This window comes from Nicotiana attenuata, chromosome 1 (genome assembly GCF_001879085.1).
Source record: "Nicotiana attenuata strain UT chromosome 1, NIATTr2, whole genome shotgun sequence".
NCBI lineage: Eukaryota > Viridiplantae > Streptophyta > Magnoliopsida > Solanales > Solanaceae > Nicotiana > Nicotiana attenuata.
The window spans coordinates 90,255,248-90,276,560 of record NC_031989.1 but is presented as its reverse complement, the minus strand read 5'-3'; the positions used below and the strand labels follow the sequence as shown (position 1 = coordinate 90,276,560).

Here is a 21,313-nt window from a genome sequence, read left to right as displayed (position 1 = left end):
CTTTCTTCTTCCAATTCAGCTACTCGAGCCTGAAGCCTAGCAATCTCAGCATCTTTGGTCCCACATTCTTGCATCAAAGCTCTAACTTTGCTATTCACTGGAGTTTTTACGGATGAACCAGGTTCAACAGGGGCAACACTTAGCAGATAATCACAGGCCTGGAGAGTCTTGATTCCAAAGTGCTCCTTACTGGAGGCATTTTCCCACTTCTTCAAAGGGACGTTCAGCCTGTCCAGTACAGTTGTCAAAATGAATCCATAAGGAGTAGCATGAGCCTTTGAACCATTTATGACTCTGTCCAGCAATTTGACTATGAAAGCAGGCCAATTGATTTGTTTACCCCTCACAAGACACTCCATGAGAACCAGGTCCATATAATTTGCAGTGTGCCTCCTCTCTTGTCTAGGCAACAGACATTTGTTCACAAACTCAAAGAGCACTTTATGCTCTGGCTTCATTTCACTCTTTTGAACAAATCGTGCTTCAGGCACCTCTTCAGCATCCTTTGTGTCACAGAAGTTCCTGGTAATTTGGAGTGCTGTGGGCAGATCATCTAGACAAGGCCACCTTTGCCTAGTGTAATCATCATAGCCCTCACTTGGGATGTCTAGAATCCTGCCCAGCTCTGGTGCATCAAACTCCACCTTCACACCTTTCACTATACTGGTTACTCGCCCATTTTCCACAGAGCCATTCGCCATAAATTCAATCAACTCTCTTCTGGCTAGTCTCCCATCCATCTGAAGGACCATGTCCTTCCAGCCCTGTGCAGCTAAAGCATCTACCAGCCTAACCATGCCTGGCTCCTCCAGGTCTTTCAGTAGCCTTCCCTTCAATATTTTCCTCCTGCTAAAAATAACAAAGCGATCTTGCTCTTGTTCAGAGTCCTCCTTTTCTTCTTCTTCACTCCACTCCTCATCTTCTTCCTCAGTAATTTTCATTTGTTTTCCTTTTACAGCAGACCTTGTTCTTTCAGCCAAAGAAGGTTCAGCAGGCACAGACTTTGAAGACTTCTTTGCAGGAGTCTTGGTTCTTTTTGGTTTGACAGTGGGAACCACTTCTTCAGTTGTGCCTCTCTCTCTTGATGGACCAGGTCCATCTCCTCCTCCTCTTCTACAGCAGCCTCAGAACTTTCTACTACCTTTTCCTTTCCTTTTTCCTTCTTCTTTTTCTTACTCTTCTCTAATGCTTCCTGTAGTTCTGCTTCACTTTGCCTTACTTTACTCCTTGTAGTTCTTCCCCTAGGTACAGAAGTAGCAGCAGTCTTGGGAGATGTTACTTTGCTTTTCTTTGATGGTTTGTCAGCAATTGGGGTCTTTTGTGAAGACGCCTTGCGCTTCTTTGGGTCATAACTGGCCCCTACTTTCTTTAGAATATCTGCTAAAGTCTCCTCCACAGAAGAACCAAGTTCTTCTTGTTGCTCACTTATCTTAACAAGTCCCTCAGCAGCTTCTCCTGATCCGCTTCCCCCTGACTTCAAGCCACCTTCTTCTCCACCACCACATATAGCAAGAACCTCCCCTTTCTTTTTCTTTCTCCTCCTACTAGTCTCAGCCCCTTCAACATTTTTCATAACACCCACAAGCACAAACATATTATCTACCTTCTCAGCTATATCAGAAAATACATAACAGGTGTTTACCTCTCTTGGGTTTTCTTGACTCTTGTCATTGTCAGATGACCCAAGTTCTTCTCCTTCACTAGTAGAGATGAACTTTTCAGATTCAGAGCTTGAGTGGGATTCTTCAGATGAAGCCTCCTTTCTTTGACTAGCCTTTAATTTCTCGTTCAAGGCTTTTCTGAGAGGGCCGGATGCTACAGTTTTTCTAGCTAATATCTTTTGCCTGCAAAATCTGGATTTTGGACTTTCAACTGGAGGTGTTGATGATGAGGTATTAGAGGAAATAGGTGGGGGAGTTCCAGGATTGTCTTAAGGATTATTCATGGCGGATAATTTCTGGAAATATTTTGGGGATTTTTGGAGAAGAAAAGGGTTTATCAGAAGGATTAGAGAAGTAAAATGACGGTTATGAGTGATGAAAGAGGGTTTGGAGTGTATTTAAAAAGGGATCATGATTAAGCCTGTAACGGCAGCCTTTTCAGAGGTCAATAAGAAGTCTAATCAAATTAGAGTTCCAGTCTCTTTAGAGATAAATGAGTGACGCTAGTTTTTAGGAAAAAAAATCCCGTTTTAGTTAGACTCCTAGGATAATGAAACTGGTTCAATGCTCAACGGATAGAATTTATGAAAGTTTGGTATAATTAGGACTTCTGCTCATGGTTGATAATTTTATCTTTATAATTGTGCAAAGTATAGAAACATACCTGAACTTTCTTATGAGCATATACTGATGAACCAGGTTCTTCAAGTAAAACTTCCCTTGATCATGCCTCAAATGTCAGAATAGAAAAACTTTGTAAGAGATTAAGGATTCATATAAACACATGTCACAGGAGTATACTAATCAAAGTATGTGACTGAGTAAGAATTAGTCTAGATATTTACATTGAATTAAGAACTCCTAACCAAAATATTCATTTTTTTCATTTCATTATGCATTCTGAACTGGACCTTTTAGGTGATCTTAATCATCCCTAATTCCAACCTGTTCCTTTCAAAGTTTTCTTTACTCAGTGCTTTAGTGAAAATATCAGCTATTTGTTTATCAGTAGCACAAAATTCTATAGAAATTAACCCTTTCTCATAGTTATCTCTTAAGAAGTGGTGTCTAACATCTATGTGCTTGGTCCTTTTATGATGAACAGGGTTCTTTGTCATACTTATAGCACTAGTGTTATCACAGAATATTGGTATGCATCCCACTTCCATACCAAAGTCTACTAATTGTTGTTTGATCCACAGTAGTTGAGCACAACAAGAAGCTGCAGCCACATACTCAGCTTCAGCAGTATATAGGGCTACTGAATTTTGTTTCTTGGTAGCCCATAATACAAGACATGAACCAAGAAAGTGAGCCATACCTAAGGTGCTTTTTCTATCCACTAGGAAACCTGCATAGTCAGCATCAGCATAACCTACTAGATCGAAATTACTACCTTTAGGGTACCATAGGCACAATTCAGTAGTCCCCTTCAGATATCTCAATATCCTCTTGACAGCAGTCAAGTGAGACTCTTTAGGATTAGCTTGAAAACGAGCACAAAGTCCTACACTGAAAACAATGCCAGGTCTGCTGGCAGTAAGATACAAGAGTGAACCAATCATACCCCTATACAACTTTTGATCAACTGATGAACCAGGTTCATCAACATCTAATTTAGTGGCAGTTGCAATAGGTGTATCTATTTCTTTAGAGTCTTCCATTTTAAACTTCTTGATTAGTTCTTTTGTATACTTCTGCTGATGAATCATGGTTCCATTTGGACTTTGTTTGATCTGCAAGCCTAGGAAGAAATTTAGTTCACCCATCATACTCATTTCAAACTCACTTCCCATTAATTTTGCAAAGTCCTTACTCAACCTATCAGAAGTGGCCCCAAATATTATGTCATCAACATATATTTGTACAACAAGGAGGTCTTTACCTTTTTCCCTTAGGAACAAAGTGCTGTCAATTTTACCTCTTTTGTACCCATGCTCCAGTAGGAATTTTGATAGTCGTTCATACCAAGCTCTTGGGGCCTGTTTGAGCCCATATAGAGCTTTGTCCAGCTTATACACATGGTCAGGACATTCCTTGCTTTCAAATCCTGGAGGTTGTTTCACAAACACTTCCTCCTTGAGGTAGCCATTTAAGAAAACACTTTTGACATCCATCTGATGGAGAGTGAATTCCATATGTGCTGCAAAGGCAATGAGGAGTCTGATTGCCTCTAGTCTTGCAACTGGGGCAAAGGTCTCATCATAATCTATCCCTTCCTCTTGGCTATAGCCTTGGACTACCAATCTTGCCTTGTTCCTTGTGACAGTTCCATCTTCATCAAGTTTGTTCCTAAAGACCCATTTGGTACCAATGACTGATCTGTCCTTGGGTCTAGGAACTAGGTGCCAAACTTGACTTCTTTCAAACTGGTTTAACTCATCTTGCATTGCATTTACCCAATCTGCATCCTGCAAAGCCTCAGAAATATTTTTAGGTTCAATATAGATAAGAAGGCATCAAAAGCACACAAATTCTTTAATTGTGATCTGGTTTTGACTCCAGAAGTTGGATCAGTGAGAATGTTCTCAATGGGATGAGAACTTTGATACTTGTGAGGCTTTACAACCAACTGGCTTCTGCTGGATGTTTCATCAATTTGATGAGGAACAGGTTCATGAGCAAGTTCTTTTAAGGGGTTTATTTCAGTTCCCTTTTGATTTCTTCCCCCTGTCAGGTTGCCCTGTAAGGATGAACTTGTTCCATCACCTGTTCCTTCTGCAGGTACCACTTTGACCTGAGCTGATGATTCAGCCAGATCTTTGACTAGTCCAATGGCTTCATCTTCTTGTTCCTGTCTCTCAGAAAGAATGTTAGTTTCATCAAATACTACATGCACACTCTCTTCTACACACAATGTTCTTTTATTAAAAACTTTATAAGCTTTACTATGTGAAGAATATCCCAAGAATACTCCCTCATCACTTCTGGGATCAAACTGTCCTAGAGAGTCTTTTCCATTATTGTGCACATAGCACTTGCAACCAAAAGCCCTAAGATGGGATATGTTTGGTTTTCTCCCTTTAAGTAACTCATAGGGAGTCTTCTCTACTAGTGGTCTGGTCATGCATCTATTTATGATGTAGCATGCAGTGTTTACAGCCTCTGCTCAGAAACTGTGAGGTAATTTGCTAGATAATAACATTGTTCTGGCCATATCCTCAAGAGTTCTATTTTTCCTTTCAACTACACCATTTTGTTGTGGAGTCCTAGGGGCAGAGAAATTATGATCTATGCCATTTTCATCACAAAATTCAGCAAACTTAGAGTTTTCAAACTCAGTTCCATGATCAGACCTAATGGATGCAAGTTGATTTCCTAATTGTTTCTGAGTTTTCCTAACAAATGCAGAGAACATGTCAAATGCTTCATCTTTAGAGGTTAGACATAAAACCCAGGTGAATATGGAATAATCATCAACTAGCACCATTACATATTTCTTTCCACCTCTGCTCATGGTTCTCATTGGACCATATAGATCCATATGAACCAGTTCCAACGTCTTGGACGTACTCACCATTTTCTTGGTTTTAAAGGATGTCCTTACCTGCTTCCCCCTTGCACATGCCTCACAGACTTTGTCTTCCTTGAACTTGATGTTAGGTAAACCTACAACCAAGTCCTTGGAGACTAATTTGTTTAGCTGATTCAGACTAGCATGACCAAGTCTTTTGTGCCATAGGAGGGGATCATTTACCAACACGCTTAAGCATGTAAGTTCATTTTCTGAAAGAGTTGACAAATCTACAATGTAAATATTGTTAACTCTTTTTCCATGCAAAACAATTTTGTCAGTGATGAGATTAATCACAAAGCACTTGGTGGAGGTAAAAGCTACAAGGTTACCTCTGTCACACAGTTGTGACACACTTATTAGGCTATATTTCAAACCATCTATCAGGTAGACATTCTCTATGGAATGAGAATCAGTCTTGCCTACCTTACCAACCCAATGATCTCACCTTTCTTTCCATTACCAAAGGAGACATTACCTCCTTTTAAGTCCTCAAGTGAAAGGAACTGGTCCTTGTCCCCAGTCATGTGTTTTGAGCAGCCACTATCCATATACCATATTTGGCTCCTCCCTTTCAGTTGAACCTACAAAATGAAATCAGGGGTTAGTCTTAGGAACCCAAACCAGTTTGGGTCCCTTTCTATAGGCAAAAGGATGGATTAAATTCCTTCTTGCCCATTCATGCAATTTATTCTTTTCTTTAACAAAAGACTTGTTCCTTTGACTGGCCTTCTCTTTTTCATTGCATTCATATTTGTAATGGCCAGTCTTGCCACAGTGTGTGCAGATTTTATTTTCAGGAAGAGTGAGGTACTTGCTTTTTGGATCCCATTTAGGAGCTTGAGTTCCATAGCCAAGTCCTCTTTTGTTACTGCTATGATGCTCTTGCAACCAAGAGAGAGCATCAGATGCTTTGTTCCACTTGCAAAATCTGTCTAGTTCATGTTTTACCTTTCCTAGATCTTCTTTTAAGATTTTGATGAATTCATCTTTCTTATATAATTCATCCTTCATTTTTCCTAAATTTTCTTCTAGAGTAAGATATGTGTGATCAGCTATCTTCTTTCCTGTTCCTAATTTCAGTTTCAGATTTTCAGATCTAAGTTCTAGGACACTGTTGTCAAGTTCAAGAACCTGGTTCTTCAACTCAGCATTTTTGTTATCACTCTCATTTGCCCTAGACTCTAGACTTTTACATTTAGCTTTTAAAATCACACATTCCCTAGACAGAACTTCCTTTTCATTACTAATTATCTCAGACTCATCAATGAAGTCTGTTAAGAGTTCAGCTAGCCTTTCTTTAGACAAGAATTTGATCTTGTCTTTGAGATGAAGAATACTTACCTCTTGTTCATCCTCTGATTCTCCAATGGCCATTAGAGCTTGATCCTCCCCAGCTTCATCTTCAGAGTCCTCATCTGATGTTTCTCCCTAAGCAGCAACTATAGCCTTAGTTGAACCTTTGTTTCTTTTTGGTTGAACCTGTTCCTTCTTCCTGTTTCTTCTTTCAGCTCTTTCTTTCTTCCACTCAATCTCCCATTGAGGACAGTTTTTGATCATGTGATCAGTATTACCACACTTGTAGCAGCCTTCATTGATCTGTTTCTCCGGAGCTCTTGTTTTGTTGAAGTTTGTACTTCACCCTTTCCTCTCATAAGATACTTCTTGAAATCCCTAGTGATCATGGCTACTTCATCATCTTCCAAATCTGCACCTTCAGTGATTCTGAGAGCTAAACTTCTCTCCTTTTTGGGGGTATCCATCTTCATTGTTTGTCTCCTTATTTCATAGGCAGTTAAGTTCCCAATTAGTTCATCCAGCCTAAGGGTAGCAATATTCTTGGATTCTTGAATGGCAGTGATCTTGCTTTCCCAAGTGACTGGCAGAACTCTTGTCAGAATCTTTTCAACCTTGTCTTCTTCAAGGATGGTCCTTCCAAGAGATTTAAGCTCATTAGTCAGAGTAGTGAATCTAGTATACATCTCCTGGATAGTTTCTCCTTCCTTCATAGTGAAATTCTCATATTGAGAATACAGAAGAGTTCCTCTTGACCTTTTTACTTGAGGCGTTCCTTCATGAGCCACTTGTAGAGTGTCCCATATTTCTTTAGCAGTTGTACAGCTTTGAATCATGTTGTACTCATCTGGTCCTAGACCACACACTAGCCACTTCTTGGCTTTAGCATTTTTCGCCCATTTCTTCAGATCCTCAACAGTACAATCAACCCTTGTTTTTGGCACATCAATTCCTTCTGCATTCTTCTTAGTGGTAGCTAGGGGACCATCAGTAATTATATCCCAAAGTTCATAGTCTTCCCCTATGATATGATCTCTCATTCTGTTCTTCCACCAAGAGTAATACAAACCATTGAAAAGTGGAGGTCTGGCAGTGGATTGCCCTTCCCAGTTCCCAAGTGGTGCACTCATTTTTGATCTTCTCCTAAGGTGTTAGCCTCTTCAAGGATAACCTGCTCTGATACCAATTGAAGTTTTAGACGTCAATACCACACAAGAGGGGGGGGGGTGATTTGTGTGGTACCTAATTTTCGTACTAGAAGAACCTGGTTCTTCTAGGTGTTCTAACTTCTACTGTTTACGGAATTAAAATACAGAAATAAAGAACACAAAGATTTTTACATGGAAAACACCTGGCTCAAAAGGTGAAAACCACGACCTACTACTCAGTAGGATTTTCCCAAACTTTCACTAAACTTCAATTAGCCAAAAACAGCATTTACAAAACTCTTTGTAAACCTAAGGATTAACTCTAATCCAAGTGTAGCACACAGCCTCAACTGTTGCGACACTTTCAAGTTAACTCTAACTTGAATACTCAATGCACCTAATACAATTGCTTCTAAGAAAGAAGGAAAGGTACAATGTTAAAACACCTACTACAATTGAACTAGAAATAAAGAAAGACACAATAGAATTGGTTCTTCACACTTAGTTCTTGTAGCTTCAGATTTGCACACTTGTATCACACACAAATTGCTTGCAACAATCGCCTAGCTCTTTTGCTCTCAATTTGGTTTAACTTCAGCTTATGTGCAATCACCTGTAAAAGATAACAATCGTTATATTTATAGAGTTAGTAATCAGAGTTTGATAAGAACTCGAATTGTGGATCCTTTGACAATTCGAGTCCAAGAACAACTCTAACTCCTAATCCATATTCTTGATCCGGATGTAATTCTCTTTTCATAAGGAGACTTCAACTCCTTATCCTATATGCAATCTTTTCAATCAGTTCAGAAGATATTCATCAAGATATTGCTGCTTGATCTCAAGGACTTATCTTCTTCACGTGCATCTCATGTGTATGGGCCATAACAACCGTGTCTCCTTAGATGAACCTGGTCCTTCACTGAGTCGTTTGTCATTCTTCAAAACTTCAACTGATCTTAGGCCAACATCTAGTATAATATACTGGAGTTCAAGTATACTTATGCTGGAACTCCAGCATAATATACTGGAGTATTTTTCGGGTTTTGAACAGTATTTTCGCTCAGATTTATCTTTATATAAAAAATGGCTAAATTTCGATTACTTTTGAAATTGGGCTATTTTTGAACGACCAGTTGTAAATCTGGCTATTTTTAAAATTTACCCGGTACTGCCCCGTACACAATCCCTTTTAAGTACCCAGAACCTTCCTTTAGACCGGCGACAGCCCTATTAAGGCCTTATTTGTTTTTTTAAAGATTAAGACGTCTGAATCTAAATACACATCTGAATATCAAGATGTGTATTAAGATTAAGACATCTGAATCTAAATACACATCTGAATAGATTAAGATGTGTATTAAGATCTGAATAAAAATAATTAAGACTATTTGATTTTTAACATCTGAATGTATAAAAGTTATCTTTATTTGAAAATTAATAAACTTAAAATTCAAATGAAATAACTAATCTAATATTCTATCAATAAAATTTATAGTTTTTAAAAATATGATAGTTGTTGGTGGTGATGGCTAACGGGTGAATGCCGACTAGAGGCGGTGGTTAGTGGTAGTTTTGGTTGATGATGGTGGTTCATGCTAGTAGCTAGTAGTGATTGGTAGTGGTGGCGATTATGATTGAGGATGGTGGTGGTGGTGGTTGATGATAGTTAATAAAGGCGGGTGGTGGTAATAGTTGTGACTGAAGAAGGTGGTGGGTTGGTGGTGGTAGGTTATAATGATGGGCAGTGTTGGTTGTGGTTGTTGATGGTGATGGGGTGGTCAGTTGTGGTAGTTGAGGTGGATGAGTGTTGATTGTGGGGGAGAATGATGGTGGTCGGAGTGGTGGGGATAGTGGGTGGTGACGGTCGAAAATGGTGGCGGCTATGATTGAGGATGGTGGCGGCGTGGTGGTGGTGGTTGTGTATGGTGGCGGCGGCGGCATGGTGGTAGTTAATAATGATAGGCGGTGACGGCAATTAATAATGAATATGTGATAGCATCTTAATGAAATTAAGTCTCTGTTATAGATCTTAATCATACAGACCTATTCAGACCCATTAAGTGGTTGTAAATTAAAAAAACCAAATACACTTAATAATTAAGATCTGAATAATCAAGATTCAGACTTTAAAAACAAATGCACTTATTGTCTGAGATCTGAATGATTAAGATTCAGACCTGTATTAAGTGCAAACAAATGAGAGGCCTAAGCAGGAGTAGTAATTTCCTTTACAAAAATGTATACTATTTGATGAAATGGTGGGCCAATGGGTACAGAGAGGAGACGAACTTGCTTACCAACCGCGGAAAGTTCCTCCAATTGAGTCCACCTTTTAACTGAATATATGTACGGTGACCAATAAGCTTCATTCTTGCATGTCCATTTGACCATTTCTCTTCCTCGCTGCAATCTTTGATTTTGATAAGGCAATTTCACGAGGAAGAGAGGACAGGAACATGGGTCTGGAAATCTTGGAACCTAACACTTGCATTCGCGGTTGCTGTACCAGCCCCAAAATCCCCATTCATCTCCCACCTCCTTCTTATTCCCTCTCTCACCCAATTGCCCGAGGTCTTTATTCCTTAAAAGAAAAAATTGAAATCTATATAGGCATTCAACTTTATATTAATTGATTGGTTTAAGGCATTTGGTTGCAGGGGCTGAAAGTGTGGTGTATGAAGCCATTCTTGATGGTAAAAGAGTTGCTGTGAAAAAACCCATCTTGTCCACCTCTGAAGATATTGATAAATTCCATAAAGAACTCCAATTATTATGGTGAAATTCCTCCCTTTATTTTGCTTGAGTATAGGGCTGTGTTGTTTATCTATGTTTGAGATTGATTAGTTTGTCTTCATATGGGCAAAGCTAGTAGTTCTAATTATGAGCAAATTGTTGGATATGGGGTTCTGTGGTTGAGCTCGGTTAATTTGTTTGTCTTGTTGTGTAATGTGGTTTGAATATGCACTTTCTATGACACTATTATTGTATAGGGAGTAAAACAGCTTCTTCTTTGACCAAAATTTTTTATATAGTTTTTAAAATATTCTTAATAATAAAAAGTTGTAATTTATATAGTATTTTATCCAGTTTCTGATTATGTATATTGTAGTTAAGAAGATTAAGAATCCCATGTACAAACTTAGAATAAAAATTAGAAGATTTGGCACTCGTACTTTGAACCCCTTCACTCTTTTTGAACTAGAGGGAGTAACAAGTTGTGTCACTTATACAAAGAAAAAGAATGATATAGCAAGTTGGCCATTTCTAAATGGCAAAGCTAGTATATTTAACTTATCTTTAAGTATGAGAAAATTGTGATTTATGGTTAAGCTTTTGAGCTTGGCTAATTTATTTGTTTGTGAATTTTTTGTAATGTTGTTTGGCTATAGCAAATTGGATCATCCGGGGATAGCAAAGCTAGTTGCGGCGCATGCCAAGCCGCCAAATTACATGTTTTTCTTTGAATTTTATGAGTCCGGAAATCTTGCCGGGAAATTACATGTGGATGAATGGAGCCCAAGTATAAGACAGGCACTTGAAGTTGCAACTTGTCTAGGTGTGTTATGCATTTGCATTTTCCAGCTGCTTGTCGTTTTATGTGTCATCATGGATAATACGTACTCCCTCTTTTTCAAAAAGAGTTGCACTATTTTCTTATTAGTCCGTTTCAAAAATATTGACACATTTTAATACTTTCTTAATAGGAAGTATTTATAGCCATACAAATATGTATGACAGGTTTCAGACCACAAGTTTCAAAAGTTTTACAGCCACACAAATGTTATAGCTTATTTAAGACTACATATCTCCAAAGTCTTCCTTTATTTATTAAAGTTTGTGCCAAGTCAAACTAGGATAATCTTTTTAAAACGGATGGAGTAATTTGTTTTCTTTTTTTTGTTGTAGGGATGTTAGCTTATCTAATAGAGATAATGATTTGAAGTAATGCCAAAGAATTTATAATGTTTTCCACGAAGGTGAACAATTAACATTGTGAAACTTGCATTGAGAATGGAATCCGTTAGAATGTGATGAAACAGACATTTATCAAGAAAAAGAAAAGAATGTGATAAGGGAAAAATAATAAATGAGCTTCTATTGGAAGTCTACAATACCAGATTGTGATTCATTGGTGATAGAACATATGGAATAAAATGGGGGAAAGAGCATGGATAACGGTAGAATCATTAGTAGACAACTGATTGAGATTTAGTAGTTTAGTAATTATTTCAACTATTGAGAATTTATTTAACCATGATGAAGTATATAGAAGAAAATCATTGGGTAATGGAACTGAAACAGAAAATAGGAGGAAGGAAGCGAATACCACGACGTTTCAGGAAGCAATGACGTTTCAAGAAACGCCATTGCATTTTGTTGAGTACTAGTCTGTTAATTTGGGGATCTTACTGAAGAAAGAGTAATGTGCTAGCTAAGATGTTTTTTCCTTCTAAAGTCAAGTATCTCCCACTCTCTTCCTCATTCCTCGGTTTCTCCCCTAAATCTGGCCATCCTTTCAAATGGTTCTAAACATAAAAGATGGTTGCTTAGATGGCATTTCTTTCTCCAAACTCTTTTTGAAATCAAAGCACAGCAGCTAGTCCTAAGTAAACATGGCCTATGGCCTAATACCTAGTGATATCAAAAACATATGCCCCTGCTGCTCTGTCGTGTTGCTGGATACACAGGGAAGCTGTATTGAGTCGTCTAGGCTTCTTTCTTTTCTCTCCTTTATTCCTCTCTCAATGAAAATGAATCAATTCAGTTTTAGCAAAATTTACAATACTTTTCTCCTTTTACAGCAAAGGCCCTACAATACCTACATAACCTTGGGATTGTGCACAGGGATGTGAAACCAGCAAACATTCTTGTAATGTCTTTGATCTTCCTGTTTCTTCTACAGTTTTTATGTATATCCTTGCCAACTTTAAATAAGTTTAACCCCTTCTCAATTATCTCATGCTATAATTCATTGGCATATTTTTTTTTTGCTATACTGCAGCTTGATAGACAGCTACAACCACGTCTTGCCGACTTTGGTTTGGCAGAATACAAAAAGAATCTTAAACTAGTTTCCACTGAAAACTGGAAATCGACTGGCAAGCCCACTGGAGGTTTCCATAAGAGGAATATGGTTGGGACGCTTATTTACATGGCACCAGAGGTGCTGAGGAAAGAGATACAGACTGAAAAATCTGATGTATATAGCTTTGGAATATCACTGAAGTAAGTTTTGGGGTCACAAGCTGCTTTTGCATCACAATTAGAAATGCAATTGATTCTGCAAGTTCACTTACCTGATACTAACTTGTAATGCCTAACCTCAATGTAAAATGTATGCTGTTTGGATGTTGTTTTCTGTCTAAATAAGTAGCTTCCTAAATGTCGTTTAGCATCAATCCTTGGTTGTCACAATGCTGGTTGGATGGACTTCTCCATGAAGATGGAGTGGCAAGAAGAGTGGAAACACCAAGGGTTGAATATTCTATAAACAAAATTCAAATGAATTCAATCCAAATAAATCTTTTAGCTGCCTAAACTCTAAAGAGAAAAGATTAGCATAAACATGAAATGTGCTCCATTTAGGTTGGGGTAATAGACTCCATCTATAGCAAGTGAAAACTCATTCATTCACATGCCAAATACATGTTCTGATCTACCCTAAACTATCTCACATGTTCATCTTACAGATACTGGAAATATAGACATTTAGGGTCCACAGATATCTTCCATATGGGCAACTCCTGCAACCGGAAGAACATGCGACCGCTTATGGCCTCTGAAAATTTCTTCCAGAAAGTGTGGTTTCAGAAACCTTTTTGTGTCCCCATGATAATAATTAGAGACATCATTGATGCTTGCACCAGCCTCGTGTTTATTTTCTATTATTATCTTCTTTTTAATGAATCACGACAAAGAATTGGTTGTTCCCATTATGAGCTAGTTTTGTGTTATTGTATCCATATTTACTCGCAGATCCTTTTCTCTCTCGTTAGTAATACTATGATGGGCTGCATGCAGCAGCAAGTGTTTATTTGTCCTCACTTTATAGCTGATGCCAAAACATACATGGATTAACTCATACGTGTGTTTTATTTGGAACTTTTATGAAACATATCTTTCGTATTCTACATTTTAACAGCAAGTTCTTGTGGATTCATAATGTTGCAGTGAGCTGCTTACTGGCGTAGTTCCATACACTGATCTCCGTGCAGAGGCACAGGTTGGTCTTTCTTTCACTTCCTCAAAATTTCAGCCTTTAATTACAACAACAAATACACCCAATCTCAAGCTAGTTAGGGCCCGCCAATTGTCAACTTTTATTTAACCTATCAACTGTAAGTTAAATTTTACCTTTCACAAAAAAAAAAAAAAAAAAAAACCTACATAAGGTTGTTGGTTATTCTTCAGTTCTATTTTCTTTTATTGGGTAAACAGTCACGCACAACATAAATGAAGGTCTTTCCAGAATGTAGAATGTAAAGAAGAGAAAGAGAAAAGAGGAAGTAAGTTTGGGAATACCCAGATAAATTATTCTCTCAAGCTATTGGGGGTTTAGAAACAAAGAGCAGCTGCTATGCATCGGGTCCGGAAAAGGGCTGAACCACATTGGGTCTATTGTATGTAGCCTTACCTTAACATTTATGCAAGAGGTTGTTTCCACGGCCTAAACCTATAACCTCCTGGTCACACAAGACCACTCTTAGCGCTGCACTGAGGTCCCCCTTCAATATATTATCCCATATTTACTATAGAAAACTTACCCTACAAAATTTCAAGGTGCTACCAAACGCAGATTAATTCTTCTTATCCAGCTTAGTCCATTTCAGTATCTGTCCGTCAAACAACCCCTAGGAGGATCTTGCAGAATGCAAAGTGAGGAACATAGCAATGTATTTATCTTAAGGATTAATTAATTAAATTATCGTTTTTCCTTTTCTCTTGTATAAAGATGTTAAAATGAATTTTTTTGGCTATAATAAACTACTTGCTGTCTTATTACACTGATCAAAGACATATTCATTCTTATCCTGCTACTCGTATTTTTTTTATGCATGAACACTTATGAGATAGGAGCAATTTTATGGTTAATAGGATTCGTAAGAATATGCTCTCCTTTGAAATGGTAGAAGAACTTCTATGTTTTCTCCTCCACATACGAGATGGGAGTCGGCTTTAATTCAAGAAGCTGATTTCCGGATATATGATTCTTTTAAACATCTGGAATAAGAACTTACGAGCAGTTGATTTGATCTGTCACATATCTAAGATGCTTACTGGTTCTATATTTGCATATGATAGGCCCATACTGTGCTTGAAATGAACTACACTGAGCAGCAACTTACTGCAGCCGTTGTATCTGAAGGCTTACGACCCGTTCTAGCTGATCTTCGATCTGGTGCTTCAGCTAGTTTACTCTCTTTGATAGAAAGATGTTGGGATAAAGATCCGCAAAGTAGGCCTTCTTTTGATGATATTGTCGTGGAGCTTGGTTCCATTTTGGAAGATGAAATTGGAAGGAACCGTACAGAAATGGCATCAGCGGATTCTTTTATTTCTTCAAATGGTTCTGATGGTGCAAATACCCAAAGCTATCAGGAGAATATTAGCTGGTTCGGTCAGGGTAAAGAATTTTCAAAAAGGGCCCCTACTGCCCTTGCTGCTGGCGCATGGCTGGATTATTCAGATGATCAAGTATATAGTCCAGTTCTATCTTGGGGTTCCTTTGCATCATGTGGAAGAAGGGAAACGATGGAAGATAGACACTTCCTTATGCCTCAATTGTGTGATGAAAAGGATATTCACGTCTTTGCAATCTTTGATGGTCATCGAGGTAGGATATAAGTACTTTTCTGGGTTAGTGATTTTAACTGTTGAATCAAATCACCACTGAGTATTCTACTTGTGGGAGACAGGAGTAGAATTTTGAAGGAAATGGATTGAACAAATTTCTTAATTCCTATCCATTATACCCTTAGTTTAAGTGTCATCGTAAGGGAATGCGTAATCTTTTTACACTACCTAATTGAATGTTCTTATTTGCTTAATGAGATTGAAGAGCTGGAAATGTGGGCGTCTAGTAATTTTTTGAGGAACACATAGGTATCATATGTTGCTTCATGTGTTTAATATTTGGTTGTTGATGAACGGGAAAATAGTATCTAACATCATATCGCTTTTTTTGTTTGTTGATAATAATAACAGTACGAAATTTAACAACAATGAAAACTAAAATAGCAATAATAAATTGTTTCAGTTATTCGTATTATCATGATAACAATTTAGTGCTGTAATGACCCTACATCTTCCTTTTAAAGTTTTTCTTATAGAGAAAATGGAGATTGCTTTGGAAAAATCCAAAAAGGAGATGTGCTTAAACATTCAAAACTATAAGCGAGCAACACGATTTCCTTTTTTTTGGGTGGAATGAGGTATAGGGCTGCAAGTTACTTGTTGCCGCAAAATGTGGAAAGTGTTAATGAATAGTTAGACAAAAGCTAAATTAATGCCTTGTCACTGTTGCATCCTATATTAAAAATCTTTTACTTCTCCATTTGCTAAACAATCATCCTTACCATGAAAAGCACAAGCAGTGTTAACATTTGTTTGCTTCAATGAAAAAGGGAAAGTCATTAGGAAGAAGGTAGGGATATGCTTACAGCTTTAGGCCTCCTCTTTTTTTCTCTTCCATATCCCTTTATATCAATAGCAAAGTGGCTTCTTTTTTATATGTTTTGGGACCAGTTGGTTTGGTTGTTTCTTACGTCAGATGAATATTATCCAGTGGTTTCTCATTGCAAGAACAACTAAATTTGAGGTTCATCATTCTACCCTTGTGTCCTCTACTAAATGAATTGATGAGATTCTCTTTTTGGTTTTTGGTGAGAGAGGGGGATTAGTTAACTTGGGATCAATAGGTGGGGTAGACCGCTGACCATAAAGCCAACTTTAAATGGTTGGTTTGCTAAATTTCAGTTACTGAAAAACGTAAATTACAAGGTCTCACTGCGAGGAGTCTTGCAATTAGTAGTGTCTTTTTGGCAGAATCTTGTGAACTGTCCAAAGGTTTTGACAACATGATTGAATAATGAACTCCTTTTGATGGACTATACCAATCTCACCTCTAAATTGGCATGCAGAGGGCATCACTTTAGTCCTGAAATTACTCTGGCATCTGATTCCTTAAAGTTTCCATTTCACCGTGCTTTTTGAAATGTTAAAGGATGCGAAGGTAATTTTGACACCTAAGTGATTGTACTTTATGGTTAAGCAAACAAGGAGGTGGCAGCCTTTACGAAGCCCTGTTTTTCGTACGTAAAACTTATTAGAAAAATCTTTCACTGGAATATAGCAGTCTTAATTAGTGTGCCTACAGGTTCAGCAGCAGCTGAGTTTTCTGCTGGAGCCTTACCAGGATTTTTGCAGAATCTCGGTTCAATTAGCAGGTTTTACGAGCTTAACTTGCTTCTGATTGTTCTCCAATTTCATTCGTGTGTGAATGACCAAGAATATTTTCAGAGAGACGAGGCACACAACTCATGGATGTTTATGACTTTGCAGTCCCTCTGATGCGCTTTTTGAAGCATTCATAAAGACAGATGTTGCATTCAGGACACAACTTGATTCTTGTCGCAAACGCAAGGGAGCAGTTCAGAAAGATTGGCACCCTGGTTGTACTGCAATAGCTGCTCTTATCGTCAGAAACAAACTTATTGTTGCTAATGCTGGTGATTGCAGAACAATCTTGTGTCGAGCTGGTAACCCGTATGCTCTAAGTAGGGTGAGATGTTCATTTACTTAGCCTACTTTCTGATGAAATCAGATGGCATTGCATTTGCACTAATATATGATACTGTTTTAGGATCATGTTGCAAGTTGTCATGAGGAGCGGGAGCGTATTATCCGTGCAGGTGGCCTTGTCAAATGGCAAGTGGATACATGGAGGGTCGGTGATGCGGCTCTCCAGGTTAGTCTTTCCAGTTTCACATCTTTTTTAGCACTATCTGATGATTTTTCTAGTATACAGAATTCTAGTATTCCTAACAATTGTTATATTCTTGTCCACTTTTGCCCTTTGGCTTGGATATTTTTGCTTCCTTCTATGCGTGTGTATATTCTGCAAATCTGTATTTTGTAAATTTCCTGGTTTGTTGGAGTCTTACAGTTCCCTAGTTATATTTTTTATCAGGAGAATCCCCATGTCTTATCTCTTATGATTTTCACTTTCCTTCTGATCCCAGCTCCATTTTAAATAAACATCCCCAAAAAGCTATTTGATGATAAAAATGAAGGAGCACTAGGCATGTACGAAATATATATGCACATTACCCGATCCATTTTAGTGAGGGAAAGTGGTGTCTGTGTTGTATTCCTTCAAGACCGGTTATAAAATATGTAGATATCATGTGGCTCAATGACAAGTTCTTATACACGTTATAAATGTATTAATATCAAAGTAGCCAATTAATGCAGTACCTTGATCATTCTTCATGTATAATATGGCGAATGGTTTATTGATGACTTGTGTTATATCAGTATGGAAAATTTTCCACGTTTAAAATTATATGAAGGGGTGCTAGACACCTCTAGACTAGTGGCAGTTTAATCTGGCTATGTATCCGGCTGTGACCAACAATAAATAGGATATATTATCTTAACAGTTGGTGATTTAGGCCTTATTGTGGGGAAATAAACAATTGGTGATTCAGGATCTTAGAAAATATAGAAGTTGTATTATTATTAAATAATCTGATTAATTTTACTTTCACTAGGTCACTAGGTCTATCGGTGATGATGATCTGAAGCCAGCTGTAACTGCAGAACCTGAGATAACTCTAACTACTCTTTCTGCAGAGGATGAATACATTGTAAGGATTACTAATGTTGATTCTTCCATCTTGATGACATTTACTTTACTCAGGAAGAAAATATCATTCCATGATACTTCAATGACTACTTAACGTAGTCAAATTTTAGTAGTGAATCTATCTTCATGAAATTCTAGTAGTGAATCTATCTTTACTATTATATCTGCCTACATTTTATGCACTTCCTGACCAAATTTGTTGATTCTCCTTTTAGATTTAGCTTCTTATTTCTGTTATATTTGTTAGATAGTAGTAATATATATTGCCCCACATCGGAAAATAGCTATGTAGTACAGATTAGGGATGGCAATGGGGCGGTGCGGGTGCGGCGCAGTGCAGGTTTCAGCTTATGTGGAGCGGGGCGGTGTTGGTGCGGGGCTGGTTGAAATACTTTTTGTTTAACTTAACGCGGTTGCGGGTTTTGGAAAAAATTGAGCTTTCTGTAGAATCTGGTAATATAATTCAATCCTAAGTCGCTAAGCATGCTCAATCTTCCATTCTTCCTTATTCCTTTACGATTTACCACATTATATTCAGTATTTATTCCCTTATCTTAAATTAATATATGACAATTTTTTTTGCTATATTTAGTTTGCATCGTCAAACCAATTTATGCATTAAGATCATCACTATTACTACAAAATCAATTCACTTAATTGAGTTCACTTTTGTCCAGAAACTGATCCTAAGAAAATTTAAAATGGTCAATAGAGGTAATAGCAAAACGTTTTACTCATTTAATTTCTGGGTTTTGCTTTCTTTCTAATAATGCTTTTGATTCTTGATTTTAATAGCCCGAAAATAAAGAAAACAACTAGCTCTGTTAATACAAGTTAACAGGAAAACATTGGGGAAAAACTACTCATTAAAGTTGAAAAGAAGGAAATATTTTTACAATGCGGTGCGGTGCGGTGCGGTGCGGGTTGAAAACATAAAAAAATTATTACGCGGGGCAGTGCACGGCGGGTTGAAGCGTTTGCGAGTTAAGGCAAAACCCGCACTGCAACCGCCCCGCCCCGCCCCACTGCCATCTCTAGTAATACTATGTAATATTATATATAAATAGGGCTATTATAAAATCACTTAATTAATCAATAGTATAATTTTTCTGCGTCATTATATTTCTCATATAGTATCAGAGCGGCAGCGAGAAAACATCCGGGAAAGAAAACCCAGCCAAGCAGTTGCCACGCTTCAATTTCTGTCGACCTTTTAGTTAAGATGTTGAAGTTACAATTTTTTGTAATATAGTTACGTTTACATTGTTATGATGAAAAGGTGAAGTATGCAATATAGGTGCTTTGTGGTTGGCAGAGGTGGAGTCAGAATTAAATATATATGGGTTCTAAATTCTGGGATAGCAACATCAGGAGTGTTAGTAACTGAGTTCTGAATTTAATTTTTGTATATATTAGCAATTTCTTAATACGAATACAGGATTTGGACTAAAGCTATCGATTTGACCAAATCCGTAGGTAACCTTCGAGCTTCGCCCCTGGTGGTTGGGTAAGTCCAGGAGAGCCAAGGGACTTTCTTTAGAATCTAAGATGTAAGGAGATGCCTAGATATCTACCCTTTCACCTATTCTTCGTTGTTATTTTTTAAAGTTTGCTGAAGATCTTTATGATGTAGGCAAAAAACATTCAAGAAACTCTTATAAAGTACCCATAGCTTTAGTCCATACCCTATATTTCTAAGCTTCAGTTCAATCTATTAACCTTTAGTGTGTTACACTGAGGGTATACAAAGATATGTTCTTTTTATGTTAAGATATGTTTATATGGCTTATGATAGTTGCAGCAGAAGGAAAATCTTAATGTTCATTTGGTTATGCCTTATTCAATTAATCAGGTAATGGCCAGTGATGGCCTTTGGGATGTTGTTAGTGAGACAGATGTAGTGAACATAATCAGAGACACAGTGAAAGAGCCAGGAATGTGCTCAAAGAGGTTAGCAACAGAAGCTGCGGAACGAGGCAGCAAAGACAACATAACTGTTATTGTTGTTTTCTTACGTCCAGTTTCCACAGCTGAGAGAATTTATTAGCTCTGCTGTCATCATTCATCAAGCCGAGGGTCTATCGGAAACAGCCTCTCCGCCCTTCCAGGATAAGGGTAAGGCTGCGTACATCTTACCGTCCCTCCCCAGACCCCACTTGTGGGAAACTACTGGGTTTGTTGTTTTTGTTGTTGATGTCATCATTCATCATTTTTTGCAAGGTGCCATTCGTGAACAGATTCTTTCTGTGAAGTTTAAATCAACAAATAGGAACAGACGCAACGTATTTAACCAATAAGAGTTATTTGGATTCAGTTCAGCTTGTGTAAGAGGTTTTCTGATCTGTAATCTTGATTCGAAACAGAATTATTCTCTTTTTGGACGTGTTAAAGAACTGATACCGATTGGACAAAAATACTGATGAGATCTATTTCCTTGGTTTAAAATCCTTTCTAAGTTGCGTTCTTGTCTCAGATGTTCTTTTTTAATAGTTATTTATGTTAAGTCAAATATTAAGGCAAGCAAAGTGACCCCTAATGATAATATTTGTCTGATATACAAGTCAATGTTATTAAAGGCGAAAAGCGCAAAAAAGCTCTAAGGTCTGTTGGAGCTTTAAGCGCAAAGCGCAAATAAAGCATAGGCTTTAACAAAGAAAGACGCAAATGGAGAAAAACTACAAATATGTATGTCTAATCTAAGACTAATATCTATAAGAATGAATATCAAAATATGGACAAGGAAATTGAAGAAAATTTATGATAGAGTGAAATATCAATTGTTTAGTGCGGCCTTTTTAGGATTACGCTCATTGGCAAGGAAAAG

General features: G+C 37.7%; 1 protein-coding gene across 2 annotated transcripts; it reads left to right on the top strand.

The window, feature by feature from the left end:
* LOC109230235 (protein kinase and PP2C-like domain-containing protein) lies at positions 9,894–20,954 on the top strand. Of its 2 annotated transcripts, XM_019395759.1 has the most exons (13): positions 9,896–10,193; positions 10,280–10,397; positions 11,012–11,178; positions 12,425–12,492; positions 12,625–12,848; positions 13,794–13,845; positions 14,925–15,456; positions 16,999–17,068; positions 17,184–17,403; positions 17,485–17,589; positions 18,395–18,490; positions 20,342–20,604; positions 20,710–20,954. In XM_019395759.1, the coding sequence occupies exons 1-12, from the start codon at positions 10,079–10,081 to the stop codon at positions 20,534–20,536; spliced, it is 1,962 nt and encodes a 653-aa protein (XP_019251304.1). In that variant the 5' UTR covers positions 9,896–10,078; the 3' UTR covers positions 20,537–20,604; positions 20,710–20,954. The 2 variants fall into 2 exon arrangements, with proteins under 2 accessions (XP_019251307.1, XP_019251304.1); XM_019395762.1 differs by lacking the exon at positions 18,395–18,490 and having other exon boundaries at positions 9,894–10,193.

Excerpts from the sequence above, each read along its gene's own strand:
- LOC109230235 (XM_019395759.1), top strand. The coding sequence starts at position 10,079 with ATGGGTCTGGAAATCTTGGAACCTAACACTTGCATTCGCGGTTGCTGT. Across the intron at positions 12,849-13,793 it reads AGCTTTGGAATATCACTGAA|TGAGCTGCTTACTGGCGTAG; the intron begins GTAAGTTTTGGG and ends ATAATGTTGCAG. Across the intron at positions 17,069-17,183 it reads AATCTCGGTTCAATTAGCAG|TCCCTCTGATGCGCTTTTTG; the intron begins GTTTTACGAGCT and ends ATGACTTTGCAG.